The sequence below is a fragment of the Chlamydotis macqueenii genome, chromosome 6 (assembly GCF_036417535.1).
Source record: "Chlamydotis macqueenii isolate bChlMac1 chromosome 6, bChlMac1.mat, whole genome shotgun sequence".
In the NCBI taxonomy this organism is placed as follows: domain Eukaryota; kingdom Metazoa; phylum Chordata; class Aves; order Otidiformes; family Otididae; genus Chlamydotis; species Chlamydotis macqueenii.
In genome coordinates, this window is record NC_141561.1 from 45,242,554 (window position 1) to 45,264,694 (window position 22,141).

Sequence of the window (22,141 nt, forward strand, 5' to 3'; positions counted from 1 at the left end):
TGCGGCGGTGGTACGAGCTTTGTACAAGTGGAAAGATGAACCCCTCAGTGTTGTCTCCGATTCTGCCCGTGTGCTCAATGTAATACAACGCGCTGAGCGGGCAGTGCTAAAGGAAATTAATAATCCTTTGCTGTATGACCAGTTTCAACAGCTGTTATCGGTGTTACATGTGCGGGATCGTCCTCACTTTACTGTACATCTGAGAGCTCACACCCCGCTCCCAGGACCTGTCACAGAAGGTAACGCGAGAGCAGATGCTCTCACTAACGCGGCCCTCGTTCCAAACACACTCACGCAGGCTGAGCTGTCCCATGAATTTTATCACCAAAACTCTGCAGCCCTTCAACGACAATTACAGCTGACACGGGAACAAGCTCGGGCAACTGTGCGTTCCTGAAGCAGCTGCCAGAACACAGTTACGCCCCCTTGATATGGGGTTAATCCGCGTGGTTTGTGCTCTCAAGAATTGTGGCAATCTGATATAACTCTCGTCCCGTCATTGGGCCCACACAAATATGTGCATGTAACTATCGACACCCATCCCAGCTTATTGTTTGCCTCTGCTCATGCAGGAGAACGTGCTCAAGATGTTTGCCAACACTGGACGTCAGCGTTTGCTTTCATGGGGGTTCCCACGCGTGTCAAAACAGGTAACGGGCCAGCGTATGCTTCTCGCGCAGTCCAAAACGTCCTTGCTCTGTGGGGCACCCAGCATGTTACTGGTATCCCGCACAACCCCACTGGACAGGCCGTCACTCAACGCGCCCATGGCACACTTAAAAATATGCTGTTAGAACAAGAAGGGGGAACGGAAGGGAGATCTGCAAACGAAAAGTCAGCGAAAGCAATGTATGTGCTCAGTTGTCTAAATGGTTGGAGTGACAATTCTTCCCCAATACAGAAACATTTTGGATCGTCTCCTGTACCTGAGGCCATCCGAGGGCAAGCTCCGGGGATGGTTCAGAATCTGGAAGCAGGGAACTGGGAAGGACCGTTCCCTCTTGTAACGTGGGGAAAAGGATACGCTTGTGTCTCTACAGGAGCAGTGAACACGTGGATCCCTGCGCGATGGGTACGACCGGCGCTCCAGGCTGCCTCACGTTCGTAGGATTGTTAACGAGCTGTGTGGCAGCTCCGTGGACATCAGTCACGGAAAGCAGAAATGTGTAGGGAACTATCAAAACCCAGCACTACTCCAGTGCCCGCCCTGATGGGGGTTTTTCATATGTGGGGACCGTGCGTGGGCAGGGATGCCCTCCCATATGGGGGGCCCTGCACCATGGGAACCTTGGGGATGTTTACACCCAATAACGCAGTGATTTTACAGCGTAAAAGACCTAAACGAAGTACACGTAGCTTTGAATCTGACTGCCAAGACAATACAGAGTTTGGGAACTCAAGTGAAATTATTGCTGCTCCAGTCTTTGCACTTGGTGTGGCAAGTGCCCAGGCTTCGCTACGCTAAATAAATTGGGCTGTTGGCTTGCTAAGCAAACAAATGCAACTGCATCGGCGCTGTCAGCGCTGCTGACTGATGCAGGTGCTGCACGTGACGCTACTGTACAAAACAGAACCGCTGTCAGCCTGCAGAGCACATCTGACAGGCCTGGTTGCGTGCGCTGGCCACGCGTGCAGCAGCGTCTGGTCAGTACTCTTCCTCTGAATCTGCCGAGGGGATAAACAGAGGCGGCTCGGGGCGCAGGAGAGAGACAGGGCCCAGAGCGCACTCTGCGAACAACAGGGGAGCCCTGAAGGTGCTGCGCCTGCCTCCTTTCTCTGCCCTGACCCTGCTGATAAGCACCCTCCTGCTCGGCGGTGTCTCCGGTGTAGTCGGGGTGGTAACAGAACAGAGCAGCAATAGATTTTTTATTATGAGCACAAAATCACGGTTGCCAGGATTTTGATGGGCTTTGCTGCGTGAATCTGTCTGATCATTCGGAATCCATTCACAAAAGCATTCAAAACTTGCAAAAAGGAGTACAGAAACGGCAACAAAGGGATGGCTTTGATGTATCCAGAAATCTTTTTGGTGGGTTGACAAAAGCTTACTACAAGTAGCTGTAGGATGCTCATTCATTCCTTTTAGATGTGCATTTTGATCTGCATTCCGTGCGTGTGGAAATGTGTGCAGACTTTAATAGACAAAGCCTTGGAACAAGCCTCTTCTCAGAAACAAAGCAGGGGAGATGTGGGTATTTCTCCAGCCAGTACGGTGCCAGTGAAAGCGCACCGTCCTTGGGGGAGGGATACAATCCTGCTCGCAGGAAGAAGCCATGGCAGGAGAAGGGAAGCTTTAGGATACAAGACATTGTCAGCAGAACTTATGGCTTGTTTCAACAGAGGCTTGCAAAAAACTAGTCACTGGCTTTGTAGGTAAGGAGGTTGCTGCAGTTGTTATGTCTGTAACAGCAGAAGAATGCTGTAGTAGAAAATTACTTTAAACAAGAAGGGGGAATTGTTGGGGACGACGAGTATCAGAAGCCACGGGAATGAGAAACAAGAAGCCACGAGAATGAGAAACAAGGGACTTTCCAAGAGAAGGAAAACAAGAGAAAGGACATCTGGGGGTGGATGGGCGATGGGAGGGTAGATAAGCACATAAGCTGTAACAATAAATGATTTCACTTAGCATGCAGCGGGGGTCCGTGACTACGTTCCCACAGCCTTCCCTTAGCCATGGACACTTTCTGAGGCCAAGAAAAGCTCACAACGCTCACCTGGCTGTCCTGTCCGGGCCAGGCCACGGCACTCACGCTGATCTGCTCCACAGCCTTCCCCGGCACTGAGGCCAGGCTGACAGGCCTGTGCTTCCCTGCATCCTCCTGTGGCTCTTCCTGTGGACGGGCGTCACGCGTGCTGCCCTCCCGTCAGCCGGGGCCTCCTCGCTCGGCCAGGGCTGCTGGGCAGTGGTGGAAAGTGGCCTGCCGAGCGCTTCGGCCAGCACCCTCAGCCCCAACGGGCGGGTCCCGCCCGGCCCCGCAGATCTGTGTGTGTCGCAGTGCGGTCGCAGGGCGCTGACCATTTCCCCCGGGGGGTGGGGGCTGCATCGTGCTCCCCGTGCCGGTCTCTGGCTCGGGGGCTGGGCACCCTGAGCACAGCTCGCCGGCACAGATGAGGCGCAGGAGGCGTTCAGCGCCGCAGCCTTTTCCTCAGCCTCTGTCCCCGCGCTGCCCCTGCCCCGCCAGGGACGGGGATTCTCCTCAGCCCTGCTGCTGCTGCTCCTGTCTGTGCAGACACAGCTTTCACGCTCTCTCACGGCAGCGGCAGATTCAGCTCTCGCCGGGCGCTGGCACTGCCAGTTCTACGCCCGCACACCCTCACGGCGTCCTTGGCGTCCTGCGCAGCTGCTGACCAGGCCCGGCCGCGCGGGGGCGGTGCTCGGCCTGCGCCCGAGGGGATGCCGCCTGGGATTGGTCGCTGGGCTGTCACTCTGCCCCCGTTTGGGCCTGCCCTGAGGCAATGCTGGCTCTGATTGGTCCTCTTGGCTGTCACTCTGCCCCCATTTGGTCCTGCCCTGAGGCAATGCTGGCTGTGATTGTCCCCGGGTGGTGAGGCTGCTGGGCTGCAGTGCCCGCCCTCCACCTGGGGCAATGCTTCCTCTGATTGGCTGCCTGGGATTTCCCCCTTGCTCCTCCCATCTAATGACGGGTCAGACAGCTTATCAATCATCACGTGCTGCTCTCCCACACGGCGTGATTGGTGGAGCCAGCCTGCCCCGCCCCTGCAGGGTGCCCAGCTTTTTCCACTCTTGCCGCCTTTCCTGCAGGCCAAAAGTGAGAGTGCAGACTCTCTCGGTGCATCTTTGGACCTATAAAAAGTGGGCTTTGCCCTAAAAATGAGAGTTTAGACGCTTAAAATGAAGCTCTAGGCCTGAATAATGTTGTGATTCCTAAAATGAAGGCTTTGAGCTGTAAAAGTGGGGTTAGGGCCCTGTGAAAGAGAATTTGGACTCCAGAAATGAAGCTTGGAGCCCTGTAACGGATGGTTTGGAAACGGAAATGAGGCTTTGGACACTGCAATGAGCTTCAGTGTCTTAAAGCAATGTTTGGGCTCTAAAAAGGAGACTTTGCAAACTAACCCCGAGGCTTTGACCCTGAAAATCAGGAGTCAGGCCACATATTAGACATTGGACCTAAAGTGAAGGTTTGGACCATAAAAATGAGGCTTTGAAATCTGTAAGAGAGAATTCAGGCCCTCAAAATTGAGGTCTGGAAAATAAAAATGAGGCTTTGGCCATGAGAAGTCGATGCCGCAAGCCTGTCAATGTTTAAGAGGCACTTGGGCAGTGTCGGTATTAACGAGCTTTAACCTGGTCAGGCCTGAACTGGTCAGGCAGTTTGACCAGATGATCGTTGTAGGTCCTTCCAACTTAAATACTCTATTCTATCGTATTGTAAGAAAACAAAAAAAAAAGAGGCTTTAAGCCCTAAAAATTCCAGAATGGATCCTACAAATTAGACTATGGGAGCTATGGGAGCTAAAGAGAGTGTTTGGACCTGGAAAGGAGGCCTTGGACCCTAACAGAGAGCCTTTCAACCTTCAAAATCAGAGTTGAGGCAATAAAAATGATACTTTGGGCCCTTAAAATGAGTCTTTGAACCTTTGGAGTAGGGTTTGATCTTCTAAATGAGGGTTTGTATCCTAAAAATGAGAATTTAGATCTTGAAAATGACTGTTTGGACAACCAAAATGAGAGTTTGGGCCCTAAAAATGAGACTTGAAGTTTGAACTTTAAAAACATGTGACTGCACCTTAAAACTGGGTCTTTGGACACTGAAATGAGCCCTTGGACCCGGAAAATGATTGTCGTAGTTCAGCCCCGATCGGGACCAAACTACGCAGTCTCCGTTCCTCTCACAAGGAAAATTCTTCACAACAGGCTGGCAGACACCTCTCAGGACGTTTTTACATCTCATTCACATCTCCTCTCCTCCCCACTTCTCTCAGCCGGGCCGGGCCCAGTTGGGCCCAGTCGCCGCCCGTCGGGAGGCCAGAGGGTGAAACCTGCAAGGCCCACGAGGCTCGCGCCTCCCCCTCTCTGTCCTGCTCAGCTCCTTCACATCTTCTCTACTTCCTTTTTGTCTGTTTTCCCCTTCTTAAATGTGTTACGGCAGAGGCGTTATCATGGAACGTGCTGACACCAATTGGCTCGGCCTTGGCCAGCAGCGGGTCCGCCCTAGTCCCGGCCGAGTCCACTGAACAAAGAGGAGCAACTTCTAGCAGTTTCCGATAGAAGCTGCCACCTTAGGCCCCCCTCGCTAAACAAAACCAGAACAGTGATGATTTAGTCTCTAAATTGAGGATTTGGGGCCCTTTAAATAGGATTGTGTGGCTTGAAGATGCAGCTTTGGACTAAGAAATGAGGCTTTGTGCCCTAAACATGAAGGTTGGCAATGAAAAATGATGATTCGGGCCTTCAAAAGGAGGACATATCTAAATCTAATTAACATTTTCCCTTATATCTACTTAACAACATCTTATCTGAGTAAATTATGTTAACATCTCTAAATCTAATTAACAACTTTTTATCTTACCAAACTAAAAATGTGTCCCAGGCCAAGTTTGAGGCCTGTGGCTCTGGGGGATCAGAAGAGGAGGGTGATTGTTCACGAGGACAATCACAAGGTGAACACAGGTAAACCAACACAAGCATAGCAGTGCCCAACATCAAAAGTGCCCCAAAATAAAGCGCCATCAAAGCGTTAATCATTTTGCTCATTTTTGCAACCTTTTTTTTCCTTTGTGATGGTTTAGCCCGAATTACCACACAGTTTCTCGCTCACACTCCCCCTCCCCAGTGGGGAAGGAAGGAGAACCCATGGGTTGAGATGAAGACAATTTACTAAAATAACAAGGGAAAACTACAATAATAACAGAATATACGGATATTAAAATATACAAAGTGAACAATATGTGTTTTCTCACCACCCGATGTCCCAATGACCGACACAGCCCGTCCCGAGCAGCGATCATGGAAACAAAACCGAGCAGCAAGCAAAGGAGCAAAAGGGAGCCAGCAAGGGAGAGGGAACGATGCCAGCAAACGAGGAAGGAAGATGGATGCCAGGAAGGCAGATACCCGCTCTGGCCAGCCCCCACTTCTCTACTGAGCATGGCGTTCAGGCATGGAACACTCTCTTTGGCCAGTTTGGGTCAGTTATTCTGTCTGTCTTTCTCCCAGCTTCCCGCATCTGCAAATTAGCGAGACTTGGAAAGCAGGACGGTGTCCTTGGTCTCATTCACAACAACTCATATCATCAGGGTGTTTATCAACATTCTTCACACAGGGCATCCAAAACACACCGGCTACTGAGAGGAAAAATTAACTCCATCCCTGCCAAAACCAGGACAGTGTCCACCCCTTATTCCATACAATCTACGTCATGCATATACATATATACGTGTGTGTGTATATACACAGAGATGTAACTCCTTCAGTCTGTTGAGCTCATTTAGTCCATGACTTTGGGCTCCATCTGTCCTGACAGTCTTTCAGGACAAGAGAGATGGTATGTAGTGTGGGGTTGTTGCCTGCTGCACCTGGAACTCGCAGTTGGTACATCTGGCGTGGCTGGTGTATCATGCCCATGGTCTGCGAGTGGAAGATGTTGATCTTGAGGAAGTTGTTGGGCGCCAGTTCCTGTTCCATCACCGTTGCATCTCTCTCGGTTTTATTGAAGCTCATTCTTCACTGATCAGGGTGTTCCTTGCTGCAATACCTTTGACGTGACATGTAAGGACTATAGAAATGATTATGTACAGGTCAAATTATTGGCTATTTTCACCTAAAATCAGATCTCCTTCAGCTACACGTGGGACTTCCCCATCCTCCTGCATCACCCACCAAGTACATCCAGGCCCTTCAGCAAAAGCAATCCCACGGGTGGGTTTGCCTTTGCCCAGGGGAGGAATAACCCAGACCGTCTTTCCTAACATACTCCTTAGATGCACCACAGGGACTTTATCACCCTCTGCCCTCTGGCTGGGCAGGGCCAGCTCGATTGGTGGATCCCCGAGTGTTGACTAACCAGGTGGCTTTTGCTAAATGTTTATCCCAATTTTTGAAGGTCCCACCACCCATTGCTTTCAGTGTAGCTTTCAGCAGTCCATTGTGCCGTTCAATCTTTCCAGAGGCTGGTGTGTGATGGGGGATGTGGTATACCCACCCGATGCCGTGCTCTTTGGCCCAGGGGTCTATGAGGTTGTTTCGGAAATGAGGCCCGTTGTCTGGCTCAATTCTTTCTGAGTGCCATGTCGCCAGAGAACTTGCTTCTCAAGGCCCAAGATGGTGTTTTGGGCAGTGGCGTGGGGTACGGGATAGGTCTCTAGCCACCCAGTGCTGGCTTCCACCATTGTAAGGACGTGGCGCTCACCTTGACGAGTTTGTGGGAGTGTGATGTAATCAATCTGCCAGGCCTCTCCATATTTATACTTCAGCCATCGTCCTCCCTACCAAAGAGGCTTTAACCGCTTGGCCTGCTTAATAGCAGCGCATGTTTCACATTCATGGATAACCTGTGCAATAGTGTCCATGGTCGAGTCCACCCCTCGATCACGAGCCCATTTGTATGTTGCGTCTCTTCCTTGATGGCCCGAGGTGTCATGGGCCCACCGAGCTAAAAATAGCTCACCCCTGTGTTGCCAGTCTAGGCCCACTTGGGAAACTTTAGTCGTAGCAGCCTGATCCATCCTTTGGTCATTTTGGTGTTCTGCCGTGGCTCGACTCTTGGGTACGTGAGCATCTACGTGACGGACTTTTACAACCAGATTCTCCAGCCGGGCAGCAATCTCCTGCCACAGTGCGGCAGCGCATATGGGTGTCCTGGTTCTGGCTAGAGCAGAGTTAATATTCACCTGAGCTGTGCAGAGAACTGGAGCTGGTGGCCCCTATGGCTGGGGCACCCAGCTGGGATAGTTAACTAATGAGCCAACAGCTGGGGTAAATTTACCCAGCTGAGCCCAAGGGCTGTTCCATCCCGTCTGACATTGCTCAGGGTGTCAGTGAGGAGGGTGCTGAGGGGAGCCTCCTGCTACTTGGAAGAAACTGGGTGTGGAGATTTGTAAGCCATCGTACTGTATTTGTATTCCATCACTGTTTTGTGTTTTTTTTTTTCTATTATTGCTGTTAAATTTACTTTTTGTTCAATCTCAACCCACGTGTTTTTGCTGGTTTTTTTTTGTTTACCAGTTCTCCCCCTATTCTCTCGGAGGGTGGGGGAACGAGAGAGAGACTGCGTGGTCTGGTCCCGGTCAGGGCTGAAGTACGAAACATGGTGTTTCTGTGCCTGTGAACCCCCTGGAAAAGAGCGCTCTGGGGCACTCAGAACCCTGGGCTCTGTTTGCCCCTTACACACAGACGTGTGTGACCCATCCAGCCTTCTTCAAAGGGAAGCTGTGGGTAGAACAATTTATGGTCTCCAGCATTTTTAAACTGGTATTTAAGGTGCAGACTATTTGAAGGAGAAGCTATCCACTGCACCTTTAATTGAGAAAGACAGATGCAAGTGTCATGATTTCATTTTACAGCAATAAAAGGACACACAGGTTGGGAGCTGGGAGATTAATTTTGCATTCACATTAAGTGATTTTCCGACAGTTAGCACAACCTGCAGGTTTTTACAGTTGACTGTGTCCTTTCAACATACAAATTGTAACATCAGCCTTATGCAGAACACATTACTGAAGGCAGTTGGTTTTTTTTTTGTTAAGTAGAATTGTTCAAATGTTTTTATGACACACTGGTCCAGACACCAGCAGGGTCTAAGGGAGTGACTGTCGGTTATTTGGACCTTCAAGCCCCTGTCGCTCAGATCAACCACTCATGGTTTCGTCTTCATATGCATTAATTCACCAAAGACTCCAACTCGTTTCAAAATTTTAATAAATGGTTCTCTCATATACACAGTCTTTTCCCCACAGTAACATAATCGCGATCGACATCTACAAAATAATTTCCATTAACATCTACAAAACACTTTACAGATACATTACTAATTTGTCTGAACTGAAACGGTTTACAAAACACATCCAAAACCCACAAAACATTAGTAAGGCTATAGCAAAATTAAGGAATTTAAGACATACTAATAATGAAACTGGATACTACTCTTCCATATTGTTTCTACTCCTGTTTCACACTGTTTCTCTATGGCTACTCCTTCTTTCATAAGCCTTCCTGTGATATGGTGGAACACCTCTGTATCTGTTAACGTTCCCCCGCTCTCGTCCCCCTTCAGGTACAGTCCGTTCAGTGGGAGTCCGACCTCTAAACCCTGGGGACCTCGATCGTGAACGGTATCTTCTGTAGGGGGGTGACCTTGATCTGAAATGGCGAGAGCCACGTGACCTTGACCTGGCACGAGAGTTACGGCTCTTCCCTTTGCCTCTTCTTGGATGAGGTGGTGATCGCAGGTAGGAACGGGAACGGGAATGGCTAAGTGATCGAGAGGAGGAGTTAGTGCGGGAGGAACTTGATCTTGAATTGGAGTAGCTGAAAGAGTAAGATGAAGCAAGATGAGGAGACTTGGATCTTAAAAAAACCACAGCACACACAAAAAATAGATGATGTTAATTCAAAACAGTCACTCTCCCCAGTTCTTTACCTCCCAAATTTGGTTTGGTTTCTTTACCTCTCCACAACTGCTGCTTTGTCAGTGGAAAAGCAAACAGGAAGGGTCAGTGTATGTATGGTCTGTCCCATGAACGACCATAGCTGTTGACTGATTTAAACTGGTGCATACTGGCCGCTACTGGTATGTGAACGTGCACATTTTTCACTGCTCCACAACTACATCCAGTGCAAATCAGTTGTGTTGCAGTAAGATAGAAAAAGAGCAAGTCCTAACGGCTACAGGGCAGTAACAAACACCAAGAAAACGTGATTTAGCCTGGAGACAGTAAAGCTCAACTCTAAAAGGCCAGCTTAGTCTACTTCGCTTCATACTTAGGTGGTGCTTGGAACGGGGTGAAAAATACTTGTCCTGCAATCCTACATACAGGGCTATTTGATCAACACTTCTAGCCAGGTGTCCCAGCAAAATCTGGCACATACCTCTCGCTCTGACCAAGGACAGCGATCGCATTTCAAGCAAAATCATATCGTAACGCTTCTACACTCCGCCTCTCGTCATACGACTCCATGCCATTGCTCTAGGAAAGACCCTGACAGCATGACTAAGAGAGAGTCCCGGTTAAAATCTCTCCATGTATCCACAGGAGATACAGAAAGGAGGAAATGAAGACAATTTCTCTCATGTATCTCCTCCCCGGTGCTTTGAGGCAATGCTTACAAGCAGAACAGGGAGACGCAGGAAATCCAGCAGCCACAGCTATTCAGTTTCTAGCCTCCTCACGGCTGCCGGGAGGAGAAGGCTGTCGTTACAGAGAAGCTTTAGCAAAAGCGACGCTTGTTCCTTAACAACTGCTGCCCAGTTATAACTGTCCGTCACCTGTAACCGCTGCCGTATCTGAGCTGGCAACCCACACATGAAACTGCCATCACTGCTGATCTCCTGAACCATCCACTGCATCTGACGACAGAGAGGTGGAGTGGAACTCCTCCTGATCCTTCTAGACAATCTGCTTCTCCTTCACGGAGGAACCGAGAGGAAACGGCCTTAAGCTGCACCAGGGGAGGTTTAGATTGGATATCAGGAAAAATCTCTTCACCAAAGGGTGGTCAGGCACTGGAACCGGCTGCCCGGGGAAGTGGTTGAGTCACCATCCCTGAAGTTGTCCTAAAATAACAGTGTGGAATTTTCCAATCATTTGCTCCAGCAGTATTGGCTAAGTTGTTAAAGGAATCATGTCGGAGGCCGATTTCTATTGGGAAATCAATTTCTACAGCCCTGTTCAGCCAGCAATCAAAAGCCTGGCTTTCCACCTGATCCTTTAATTAGATTTAGATTTTATATGTAATTATGGTTTGCTCAAAAAGTATTCATTGTTCAGAGTCCTCTTTTCAATCACGTAGCAGAGGTTTTTGTAAAATAATCTTACTGCAAGCACAGAACCCCTTTGTTAAAGCCAAGTCCAATTAAGCCATTTAAAAATTAATTACCACCTGTATTTTCCACAGCTCTCTGCGCATACGTATTCCATTATAAATCAGCTGCTGTATAAGTGATGTGTTACGGCCTCATTTAACAGGTGACAAGTAGTCACCTACTGCATTTCTGTAGAACACTTACCGTTCCCAGCCCGGTCTGGCACCTGAGCAGTGAACTGCAGTGGCTCTCATGGGGTGACCTTTTGGAGTGGGGAGAGGGAAAAGGGAAAAAAAATCCCATTCAGTTTATCTGAAGATTTTTTTATTTAAGAAATTCTGAAGTTCCTGTCACTTACCAGCTGTGGGTATGGGCTGTCCTGGGGGGCCCAGCAGACTCGGCAGTGCTGGCTGTCTCAGTGCAGGAGCCTGACAGCCCTTGTGAATACAAGCAAGAGTTGCAAAATAAGCTCTACTGAAATACAAGACTCGCTGCTTGTGTTGACATAAAACTGAGCTTCTCTTCCAACACACTGCCGACGGACAGCGAGGAAGATGTAGCGAGTTCAGCAGCACTCACCAGAGCAGCAGGAGGGGTAACAGCCAGGAGTGGTGGTGGAGGTGGTGGCAGTGGCGGCGGCTGCTGCTGCGGCTCCCGAATCTGCGCAGAGCGCCTTTTTGTGTAGCCAGTTCCGTTGCTGAAGCTGTTCACAGCCTAGAGGCAGAGAAACATTTACAAAGAGGTGACAGGAAACTTCAGGAGATGTACGAAGAAAAGCCTCCACAGGGTACAACCCCTTGTGTATTCCTGTCCGTGCTATCAGCCCTACAATAAATCAACACACAGAGGTGTGAACAGATGGCACTAAACACCGGTATCAATGACTGGCAACGCAGAGTCTCTGTCTTTGAGGGCCTTCACTGTTAACACCAAACTTGAAAGGGAGGCAATCCTGTTAAACAACAGCGGGACCTGAATTTGCCCCATGGCCTCCACAGCGTTGTGAGCTTCTGTAACAGCAGATCATGTACTTGAGCAGGAAACTGAGCCGTATTCAATCCAGCCCTGCTTAAGGCCGTGTCAGTGAATGCTTCCTTCCCTGCCAGCTGTTTGCAAGTAGACTTTTCTGACAAACAGTTTACGGAAACGTCATCACGTTACCTGGCGTAGGAACCTGTTGGCAACTAATGCATCTGGAGAAACGTCTGTCTGGTGACACGTTGGGCAGGTGTGTTCCTCAGATTCCAGCAGCGCTGTTCTAATGCCTGTGAAGAATTAGAATCATCAACACAGATTTTAGCCCAACCATGGATATTTTGTGAGTTCTAACCAATGATAAAAAGACATCTCTGATTAATGGGTGAATGTGGTCTTGAATGGAGAGCATGGAGCTCTAATTGTCCAACAGCGTACAAAATGTCTAGTACGAAGCAAATACCTGTACGGTTTTGATATTTCACTGTTGTAACATTGGAAGCTGTGGAGAAGGCTCTGTCCTGGTGTTTTGACTCGACTTTTTTCAGCTGTCTAGTACAGCGAGCGGTCCCCAAGCTCAACATTAACGAATAAAACACATCTCAAAAAACATTAGTAGGTTCCAGTTCTGAGGGTTTTATCCAGCTCTCCCGTGGAGAAGAATGTGCATTAAATGCCTGACTATCTGTTGGTTGCAGACCACAGGAAATCACCAGAGCTGGCTACAGAATTCTGTATGAGAGAACGGGCTGTGGACAAGCTCAATGCTTTCAAGATCTCACGCTGTAATCACCTGCACAGTTCCGCACTCTCCTCCCACTCATCTTTCCACATGTAAAGAGGATTTAACAACAGGTAAAAAGGGAAAAAAGCTTTCTGCCTTTTTTCCTTTATACAAGAAGAGACCTTTCCTAGTCACAGTGTACTTCAGTGTGAAACAGAACTGGTCTCCAAGTACAGCCGTTATCTCCTGTATCTGCTTTCAGAAGGTCAGATGTGATCTTTTGAATCAACAAACATGGGGGTAACACTCACATTCATCACAGTAACTGTTTCCACAGCAGGGAATCACAGCTGCGTCAGTCATGATCTCTTTGCACATGGGACACAACAGCTCCTCTGGAACGGGATCTGAGGAGGAGGAGGGTGGCTGCTCTGACAGAAAAGGAGGCTTCTCCTTCTTTCCTCTAGCATAAGCTTCCCTGGGGGGGTTGGGGAAGGAAAAAGACAAAAGTTAAAGATGGGTAAAGGAAAACATTTCCAAGCTTTGGATTTTACCACAGCAAGATCATAGAGTCATAGAATCTTTAAGGCTGGAAAGATCTCCAAGATCATAAAGGCCAACTGTCAACCTAACACCACCACGCCTACTAAACCATGTCCTGAATAACAGATGGAATTCTTCTCCCTGCACATTCCCCTTCCAAAACACAGGCTTAGTTGTTCAAAATACTTTTCTACAGCGACAGCACTACAAGAGGGAGGGAGGAACAATTTTCCTTCTGCAGAATTCTCCCATTCATTGGATCAACTAAGAGATTAGCTCAGACTAGGAAAATAACTTTTGGACAGCTAGGAATCAGGTGAAACGAACCCCCCTCTCCTTTGCCAGAGGGGAAATGTGAACTGCAGGCTCAGGATAAAGTTATCTCTGTGCAACTACATTTTATAAATGACAGAAGTCTATGTCACAGCTTCCACTAAAGGAGATCTGTGACAGAACAACGGAAGTGCTGCCACGTGCATTGTCAAACAGCCACTCTTCTCAGCACACAGCAGGATTTTTTTAGTTTAGAGTCACAGGAAAACCTCAGTCTGCTTCACACATGAGATCTGATCAAAGTCAGAGCGGGAGGAAATCTCCGTCCAACAGCAATTGGTTAAATTTTGCAAGAAGCCTTTGAAAGATCAACCAGAAGCAAAATGAGCTCTCAATGAGAACGACTTGCCTGGAAACTCTACTGAAATGTTCTGCAGACAGACAGATCCTTAGCGTACCCGCAATTTAACCAACTTCCAGGGGCACGAGCAGTTGGTACCACCCTAATTCCATATGGGAAAGGATCCCGGATTTGAAGGTGAGGATACAACGACAGTGTTTCCTCCCTCGAAATGACACAGCCTGGCCAGCTGGCTTGCACTGCCACTCGGACATCTACGCATGCTTTCCCTCGTTCGCTTCTTGGTCAGTCCAGTTAATTCCATACTTACGCATTAATAAATGGTATGACGTATTTTCCATCAGTGGTTATCATCGCGCCCTTTGTGCTGGGATCTTTCACCTCCATCATGAAACTCCTTGGAATTCCTGTGCTCTTTCTCAGTCTGGGAACAGACCCCAGCTTTTTGTCCTGTTAAGAAAAGAAACGCAGACATCTCTCATCTTAACACCCACACGCAAAATGACATTTCAATGATGATTTTAGGCGGCAAAGCCTTTACTCCTCTCCTTTCACCTATCGTAGGGGCTGCTCGGCTGAAATACTTATTTCCTAAATGACTATAGCCAGGATGACCCAAAGCCTTGAGCAGTGCTTTGAACTCAGTCGATGTTCTTTGGCTTAACTTCAGGTTCCTAAGGGTGAGATATCCCTTGGCTCCTTCCACTCAGAGAAGAGACACAAACCCGCTCCTCCTGCAAAGCGCAGTTCAGAGGGAGAGCTCAGTTCAGTGCTCTGAACCAGTCACTGGGGAAACTGACATTCACTGTCTCTGTAGGAAGGCTGGATTCACACCTCATGCATATCCATTCAGTGCCCAACGCTAAATGGCAGGAATGCTCAACCAGAGGCTGTGGAATTCACATCAGCAAATATTCCACAGATGGGGTCAACAGAAACATCTTGTGTTTACACAAAATACTAAAAACTGTGAACGGTCTTTAAAAAAAAAAACCTAAAACCAGAAAAATTTCCATTAATACTGAAATATAGAAAAATAAGCCCGAAAGTTCACAGAGAAACATCTGTGGACAAATTTAATGTCCATGACGTAGAAAATCCAAAACAGTTACACTGATAATTCCAGGTTTCCCTTCCAGTTTGAAGGCCTTTGCAGCATTGCCGTATAAGCTCTGTATTTCACCCCAGGAGAAACAACTCTTAACGTGAGCATTCACGGATTTGTTACCTAAGTGCCACGGCACAAAAATTAAAAGCTTGGTAACACCACAAATCCCCCACGGTCTTACCCCATGTGCTGGGCAGTTCCTTATGTAGTGGCCAGGTTTCCCACAACGGAAGCAAGTATATGATGGTGGAGGGGCAGCCAAGGGATTCTTCACGTAACTAGAAGTTTTTTGGGAAAAAAAAAAGAAAAAGGTATGCATGTGTCTCTCTACAGTTTGTCCACAGGCTCCAAAGAACACATTTGACATTATCAACACCTACTTGACTGGATCATATTCACGGCAAGACTGCGTCATCATAGCTTTTATCTTCTCTTCTTCGGTGGCACTGGCTTCAGCCAGGTTGGCAGTCTGTGTAACGGGGAATTATTTGACACACATTAGAAACACCCTTCAGCCCACACAGCCAACGACACCAGCACTCACCCACTGCTGTAAAGAGCAGCACGGCGCTGGCTGCGCTTGCGCAGAAACAGCTGCTCATACAAAACACAGGTGTCCCGACGGTGTTCTGGGGGTCCTTACGCCGTTACATGGTGTTTCTGTGCCTGTGAACCCCCTGGAAAAGAGCGCTCTGGGGCACTCAGAACCCTGGGCTCTGTTTGCCTCTTACATACAGACGTGTGTGACCCATCCAGCCTTCTTCAAAGAGAAGCTGTGCGTAGAACAATTTCTACTCTCCAGTATTTTTAAACTGGAATTTATCTGCAGATATTCAAAGGAGAAGGTATCAACTGTACCTTGAATTGAGAAAGATGTATGCCTGTATCTTTATTTCATTTTACAGCAATAAAAGGACACACAAGACTAGGAAAATTGTTTTTTGCTTGCTGAAATTCAGCCTCAGACACAGAAGCATTAAAAGGAATCAGGTTTTTTATAATCCCTCATCAGGACAAAATACTCTTTTCAGTAGAAACCTGGCCACCGTGTGCTGTAGGCAGGCCAAACTGTGCGTTCCCCCGCTACTAACGTCTTCACATTAAGTGATTTAACGACAGTTAGCACAACCTGCAGGTTTTTGTTCCAGCTGACTGTGTCCTTTCAACATTCAAATTGTAACATCAACCTTACACAGAACTACGTGTTCACATTATTGAAGGCAGCTGGGTTTTTTTTTTAAGCAGTATTTGCTCAAATGTTTTCATGACACACTGGTCCGGATACCAGCAGGGTGTAAGGGAGTGACTGTTGATTAGCAATAATAAACCAGAAATCTGTTAGCACCTTGCCCGCACGCACTGCCAGTCTGCACTAAAGAGGTTAAAGCAACACTTTTGAGCTGCTCTGTGTCGTGTTCCTGAATTTTCCTGAAATACTTGATGTTATGCAGCCTTATGTAGAGGCTGCTCAGGTGTCTTCCCAAACTGAGAACTACTCTTTACACGACAGCATCAAATATACACACAGCTGTACATCACCGTATAACATTTAAAAACACCGAGCAAACACTTTTTTTCTTTTAAGTATTTGACAGAACATATCTATACCTGTGTAAGCTGGGACACAGAAATCGATGCGGAAGAGCCGTGCACCTGTTCACAACACATTAAACACATAGTCAAGTTCTACAAGCAAAACACAGCAACAGTGAACCTCTGCTGTAGTCTGAACGTCTGCACTCTGTCCTCTGAGTGTCACTGAAAGAGGCATTTCCAACCTGCTGTCATTTGAGTTTGTTCAAAACACAGTCCCAGCCTATGACCGCTGAAGAGTGCCTCTGTGGTTCCTGAGAAGAAATGAAAATAACCAAACCCGCTTGGGATCAACCTATTGCTCCAGAATATCTCGGAGAGGGACCCTGGCCCAATCCTCGGAAAGCAAACAAGAAATTAGGAAAGCTGTCTATTGGAGTCCAGCATTAAACAGTTTATCATCGACCAGTTACTGAAACGGAACCGTTCAGAAACTGTTAATTAGTTCTTGTCCTTTTTCAGGAAGCAGTTGTTGTATGGCCTGCAGGCAACAGTCTGATTTTCTTACGAAAGTGGTGGCACTCTTTTCTCCTAAACAAATATCAAAAGCAGCAAGTATGCACAAAAGCTTATACTTTGTTCATGAACTTCTGGATTAGATGACAGCTTATCCAGGATCAGATCCAATGATCCAGGGTTAGAGGAACGCCTCTCACCATTCCAGAGAAGAGAAAGCAGTTATCCTTAAAAGAAAGGTGAAAAATACAAAACACCACCTAGTAACTTTTCTGCTATCAGGACTATTTTGAAATGCGTAGTTACGCATAGTATTCGACCCGAGTGACAAATCAAGATCTCGACCATCACCAGTCAAGTATCTCCTTCTGTTACTTCTTTATATTTCAGCAGCCGAATGGCAGTGCTGTCAACTCTGAAGAAAAATGCTGTCCCTTCTCCACGGGTAAATTCCAAGTGGCAGTACACTAAAGAAAGGCTTCACCTTTGGGAAATTAAAGCAGCATCAACCCTGAAGTCACCCAGATCCAAAAATGTGCTGCAGGCAGAAGTTCAGGAAAGCGACGGGGATTTTACCCACAGGTGCACCCGGCTCTAACCCTGCAGCAAGATCTCCACACTGGGTTTTAGATATTTTCATTTGCAGACAAACTGCTAAACTGAACTGCTTCATCAGATAAAGTGGAAAGATCAAATGCAGAGCTGTAGAAGACCACTTTGTGTCGCAACGAGTTAAATCCACCGCAATCTATTAAAGAAGTTTAAGCCCTCAGAGGGGCCCAACCAACATCACTTCAATTATCCAGTTCTAGGAATAAAGACCCAAGTATTGAAGGATGTGAAAAGGAATCAGTTAGCCTCACAGAACTGTTCTCAACATGGATGGGATGTGTTGGGTTTGGTATTTGTTGGAACCTCAAGTCCCATGTAAGGAACAGCACCAACTTTAACAAGAGTGGTTTGTCAGTGGTTTTTGATAACGTGTGTAAACTGCATTAGGCAAAAAAAAAAGTATTTAAAACAAAAGCGAAGGACACAAAGTGAAAATGGCAAAAATGACACAGGTGTGTGTGTGTTTTATATAAAGTGCACAAGTATGTGTGTATGTGGGTATGGAATCAAGCGCGGTGTGTAGGAACAAGTGTGAGAGTGTGTTTTTACATACTGCTTTTGGTGTTCCGCTCACTGGCTCAGCTGGACTTCTAGAAAAAGAAAGAAAGAAAGGTGATCAGAACTTGAAATAAAGCACTTGTACCCCACAGAAAGCAGTGAAGACAGATTATAAAGCCTCAACATCAGCACCTTATGTACTGATAGCCCAGCGAATGTGGGAATTTATTCATATACATAAACTGTTCTCTCCTGGAACATCCAGTGCCACTAAAAACAACCACAAACATCCCAATTCTACTCTGTCACAAATTATTCCAAGACTTCCAGGGACAGAACACAACAGGGCAAGAGGAAGTCCTCAGGTATTTTGCCTCTGCTCTCTAAGTATCAAAACCAGGAAATCTGTGCTACAGTGTCCTGTTCTTAAATAACCAGCCATCAAACCAGGAAGGTAACTGTAGCCAAGCTGTAGATCCCTGGTGTTACAAACAGGCACCAGATACAGAACTGAGTTTCTAAGAAAGAACAGTGATGGCCTAGACACTGCGAAGGGCAAGTGTACTTAGCGCAAAAAGATCAGTCACCTGACCATATTTAGCCATGGCAGCGCCAAAAATACCAAATGGGTTACATCTGCTGTATGGGCTGAAAACAGGAGTAGAAATGTCACCTGACAGCAGTTCCTAGGATCTGGTGTGATTTAGGAGTCCTGTGACAAACGTACTGTCCCAGCAGGCTTAAAAATGTCCGTCTGCTTTGGGACATCGAACCTACCCCATCACAACAAAAATTAACAGCAGCTTTAACAGGAAAGAGAAATCTGAATGCCTCTGTACGCCAATATCCAGGAAAAAGTGAACAGACTGCACCCGCTACCAAAGAATACAATGCTTTAGGGACACTCACGGGACAGAGGTTTTGCTGGGAGCTTTAACTCCTCCAGCAGGGATTCGTCTCACAATTACCGAGCAGTTCTTCGGAATCAAGGTATCATCATCTGTGTATTCTGAAAGCAATACAGGAATAAATCAGGAAGAGATAAAAAACTCTAGAACACATTCTAAAGAAAAGACTGTTGTAAGGGTGCCAGAGAACTAAAGGAAAAAAGATAATGTTCAAGGAGTGAAAACAATTTACAAGTCTCATTATTTCTGAAAATCCCATCCCAAAGTCTCCAATCACATTCAAGCTCCTCAAGATGGCAGATCACCAAACGGAAACATCATACTAAGTAATACAAACCCATTATCAGCTCCAAGAATCAAGCACCATTGAGCAGATTTAAATGAATTTATGACTTCTCTAAGAATCCTTCTTGCTTATATTCACCATAAATGTTCTGCCGCAAAACTTCAGTACCGGCCCGACACCGTTACCGTGCACTATCAGGGAAAAAACCACCCACGGTTAGAAATGAATGATGAACTGATGCTCCATAGCATCTGCGTGGCAGTGTCCCTGGTGTACAGCAGCAGTTCTATTAACAAGAAATGCCAAACTGTCCTTCAGAGGCAGCCAACACTCAAGTGCACGATGGCTTTTAAGGGCTCTGCTGAGATTCCAACTCACAGCTGCACTCTTGACCCAAAATGTTGCTGGGGAGCAGTTTCTGCAACAGCCACAGAACCAGTTTTCCAGTGCCGCGGCGTACAAGAAGTTGAAGGCAAAGTTAAGTGACCAAACCCGCTGTTTTTCTTCAAGTCAGCCACCTGTTCCATTGCCATCCCGTTCAGCTTCCTCCAGCAGATTTCAAAGAAATCTGGCAAGCCTGTTCTTATCAGATATCCTCCCACATTTCCGTATCATTTTCCCTGAAGAATTCCCGGAAAGCAAAACCTTAGTGAGCTCTCCACGTTGCACATGAAGCGCGGGCACTTGTAGCCTGGCTGTGTGGCTGAAACACAGCTCTGGCGGTGGTTGTCAGAAGAGCCGCGAGGAAGGAACAGCTCTGTGGGGCTCCCAGCACAAGTCCCAGCTAGGGATGGAGGGCGAATCCCATTGTCGCTTCCCACCCCGCGCCCGCCGCCCCCACGCACCTTCTTTGGTCTGGGCGTTGGTGATCTGCAGGTCGCTGTTGGGCGCCTTCAGCTTCTCCCGGGCCATGATCTGGCGCTTGAGGTCGCGCAGGGAGATGTGCAGGCCGTTGAAGATGAGCGTGTGGTACTTGAGGCTGGAGGAGAACTTATAGTGCAGGCAGGACATGGTGAGGGCAAGGCGGTGTGTCCTCGGCAGCGGCGCCTACCGCAGCACACAGGGCCGTGGGCTCTGCTCTGAGTTGGGGCACGCAGCCCCGGCTCGGCCTCCGCTCCCTGTCTGGCACACAGCGCTGCCAGGCCGGTGTGTTTGGTGGCTACGGCGACTGCGGTGCCCCGGCCTCAGCGTTCCGCCAGGGCTTTAGGGGCACCAAGCAGAGGGGCTGGGCCAGCGGTGGTTCTAGGCCACGTTCCGTTGCCCCGACAAGACGCTGCCTGGCGCCACGAGCGGAACCAAACAGAACAGTCCGGCCACGCCCGGTCACCTGTCTGCTGGCTGTGCAGCCAGGGCCACTGGACTGGATCATCCTGACCGGGAGGAAGATGGAGGAGGCGCTGAAGCTGGGCCGCAGGGAGGCGGGCGAGGAGGGGGAGCTGGGTGGGCTGCTGGCTGCCTCGTTGGAGAAGTTGCTGCTGCAGGAGATGGAGTGGGAGCCTGCCAGCCGTGGCTCCTCCTGCCCGTGGGAGCGGCTGCGGGGCAAGTACCCGCTGCTCGGCCCCCAGGCTGAGGCCGCTGACGGCCAGCGCGGCCCCGAGGAGGGGCTGCCCGGCAAGCAGGGTAGGCAGAGAGGGCGAGGGCGAGCCTCCCCGCGCTCGCAGCCCTGCGGCTCACCGCCCCTCTCCCTGCAGGCAGCAGCCGTGAGTCGGGGAGCGTGGGAGATGGCATCCCCGCACCCCAGAAGGTGCTCTTCCCTGCGGAGCTCCTCTCCATGGAGTGGGAGCAGATGTACCCAGTCGGCGCCGGGCTGCACAACGTGGGGAACACCTGCTTCCTCAACGCCGGCCTGCAGTGCCTGACCCACACGCCGCCGCTCGCCAACTACCTGCTCTCCAGGGAGCACAGCCAGACCTGTGAGTGGGGAGGCCCGGCTCGGCGGGCGGCAGGGGAGGAGGAGTGCCCGCCTGTCCTGCTCCCGGCGCTGCGCTCAGCACCTCTGTGCGTGGCTCTGGCCAGGGCCGTGCGGGTGTCGGGATGCGCCTGCTCTGCTCCCTCCTTGCCTGTTTCTCCGTCCAGAGGTCATCCTTGTGTCCGGGGAGGCTTTGTCTCTGCTGGGTGTTGACGTGCAGAAAACAGACTCCACAATCTGTGAGATTTTAAAGTAGGTATGTTTATTCGGCACCGGGCAGCACGGGGGGTAGTCCCACCAAAACCGTGCGCACCTGACGTGGCAACTCGCTTTGAATTTATACATCCAGGTGTTACGTATACATGAAGTTTCAAAAAAACACGCCTATACATATGCATGAGCTATCCCCGCTTCATATTAAAATTAGTTCCAGGGAGTCATTTGGTCAGTTTTAGCTGGTTCTTGAAGGAGGCCCCTTAGTTCTTATCAGGAACTGTCCGTGTGAGGAGGTGCAGGACTTCTCGTTTCAGATAAAGAGTTCAAAGCACAAAGCAAGGCCCCTTGGTTCTTATCAGGAACTGTCTTTTGAGGAATGCAAGACTTCCCCCCCTCGGATAGTTTTTACAATAGCTAGTTAGTAAATTATAAAGCATAAAGCGTCATATGTATTAGCATGCACAGCAATAATCAATAAATGCCATATCTATTAAAGTTTCTTTAACCCCTTCTCTCAGTCCCCCCTTTTTTAGAGAATTATTAAATTCCTTTAGTATACCTAATTCTGGCAAAATGTTTATTTATTTAGCACTTTCTCAAAGTATTGATTAGACTTAAGCCTCTGTCGTAATTGGTTTGTCTTCCAATTACTATAGGAATTTCCTGTGCTTTGGAAACACGAAAAGTCATACCG

General features: G+C 48.4%; 2 protein-coding genes across 2 annotated transcripts; one reads left to right on the forward strand and one right to left on the reverse strand.

Annotated features, from left to right (window-relative positions):
• Nucleotides 1-1,645: 1,645 nt before the first annotated feature.
• On the reverse strand, nucleotides 1,646-20,333 carry LOC147600386 (E3 ubiquitin-protein ligase RBBP6-like). The gene is made up of 14 exons (XM_086751278.1): nucleotides 20,168-20,333; nucleotides 19,038-19,137; nucleotides 18,802-18,840; nucleotides 18,184-18,220; nucleotides 16,578-16,622; nucleotides 15,350-15,438; nucleotides 15,151-15,247; nucleotides 14,172-14,311; nucleotides 12,996-13,162; nucleotides 12,147-12,250; nucleotides 11,565-11,699; nucleotides 2,718-2,834; nucleotides 2,231-2,291; nucleotides 1,646-1,728 (listed from the first exon to the last, which is right to left on the reverse strand). Exons 1-14 carry the CDS (start codon nucleotides 20,331-20,333, stop codon nucleotides 1,646-1,648), a joined length of 1,380 nt encoding a protein of 459 aa, XP_086607404.1.
• Nucleotides 20,334-20,707: 374 nt separating this feature from the next.
• LOC147600387 (ubiquitin carboxyl-terminal hydrolase 36-like) lies at nucleotides 20,708-21,444 on the forward strand. Its single transcript, XM_086751279.1, has 2 exons — nucleotides 20,708-20,942; nucleotides 21,014-21,444. Exons 1-2 carry the CDS (start codon nucleotides 20,708-20,710, stop codon nucleotides 21,442-21,444), a joined length of 666 nt encoding a protein of 221 aa, XP_086607405.1.
• The last annotated feature ends 697 nt before the right edge of the window (nucleotides 21,445-22,141 follow it).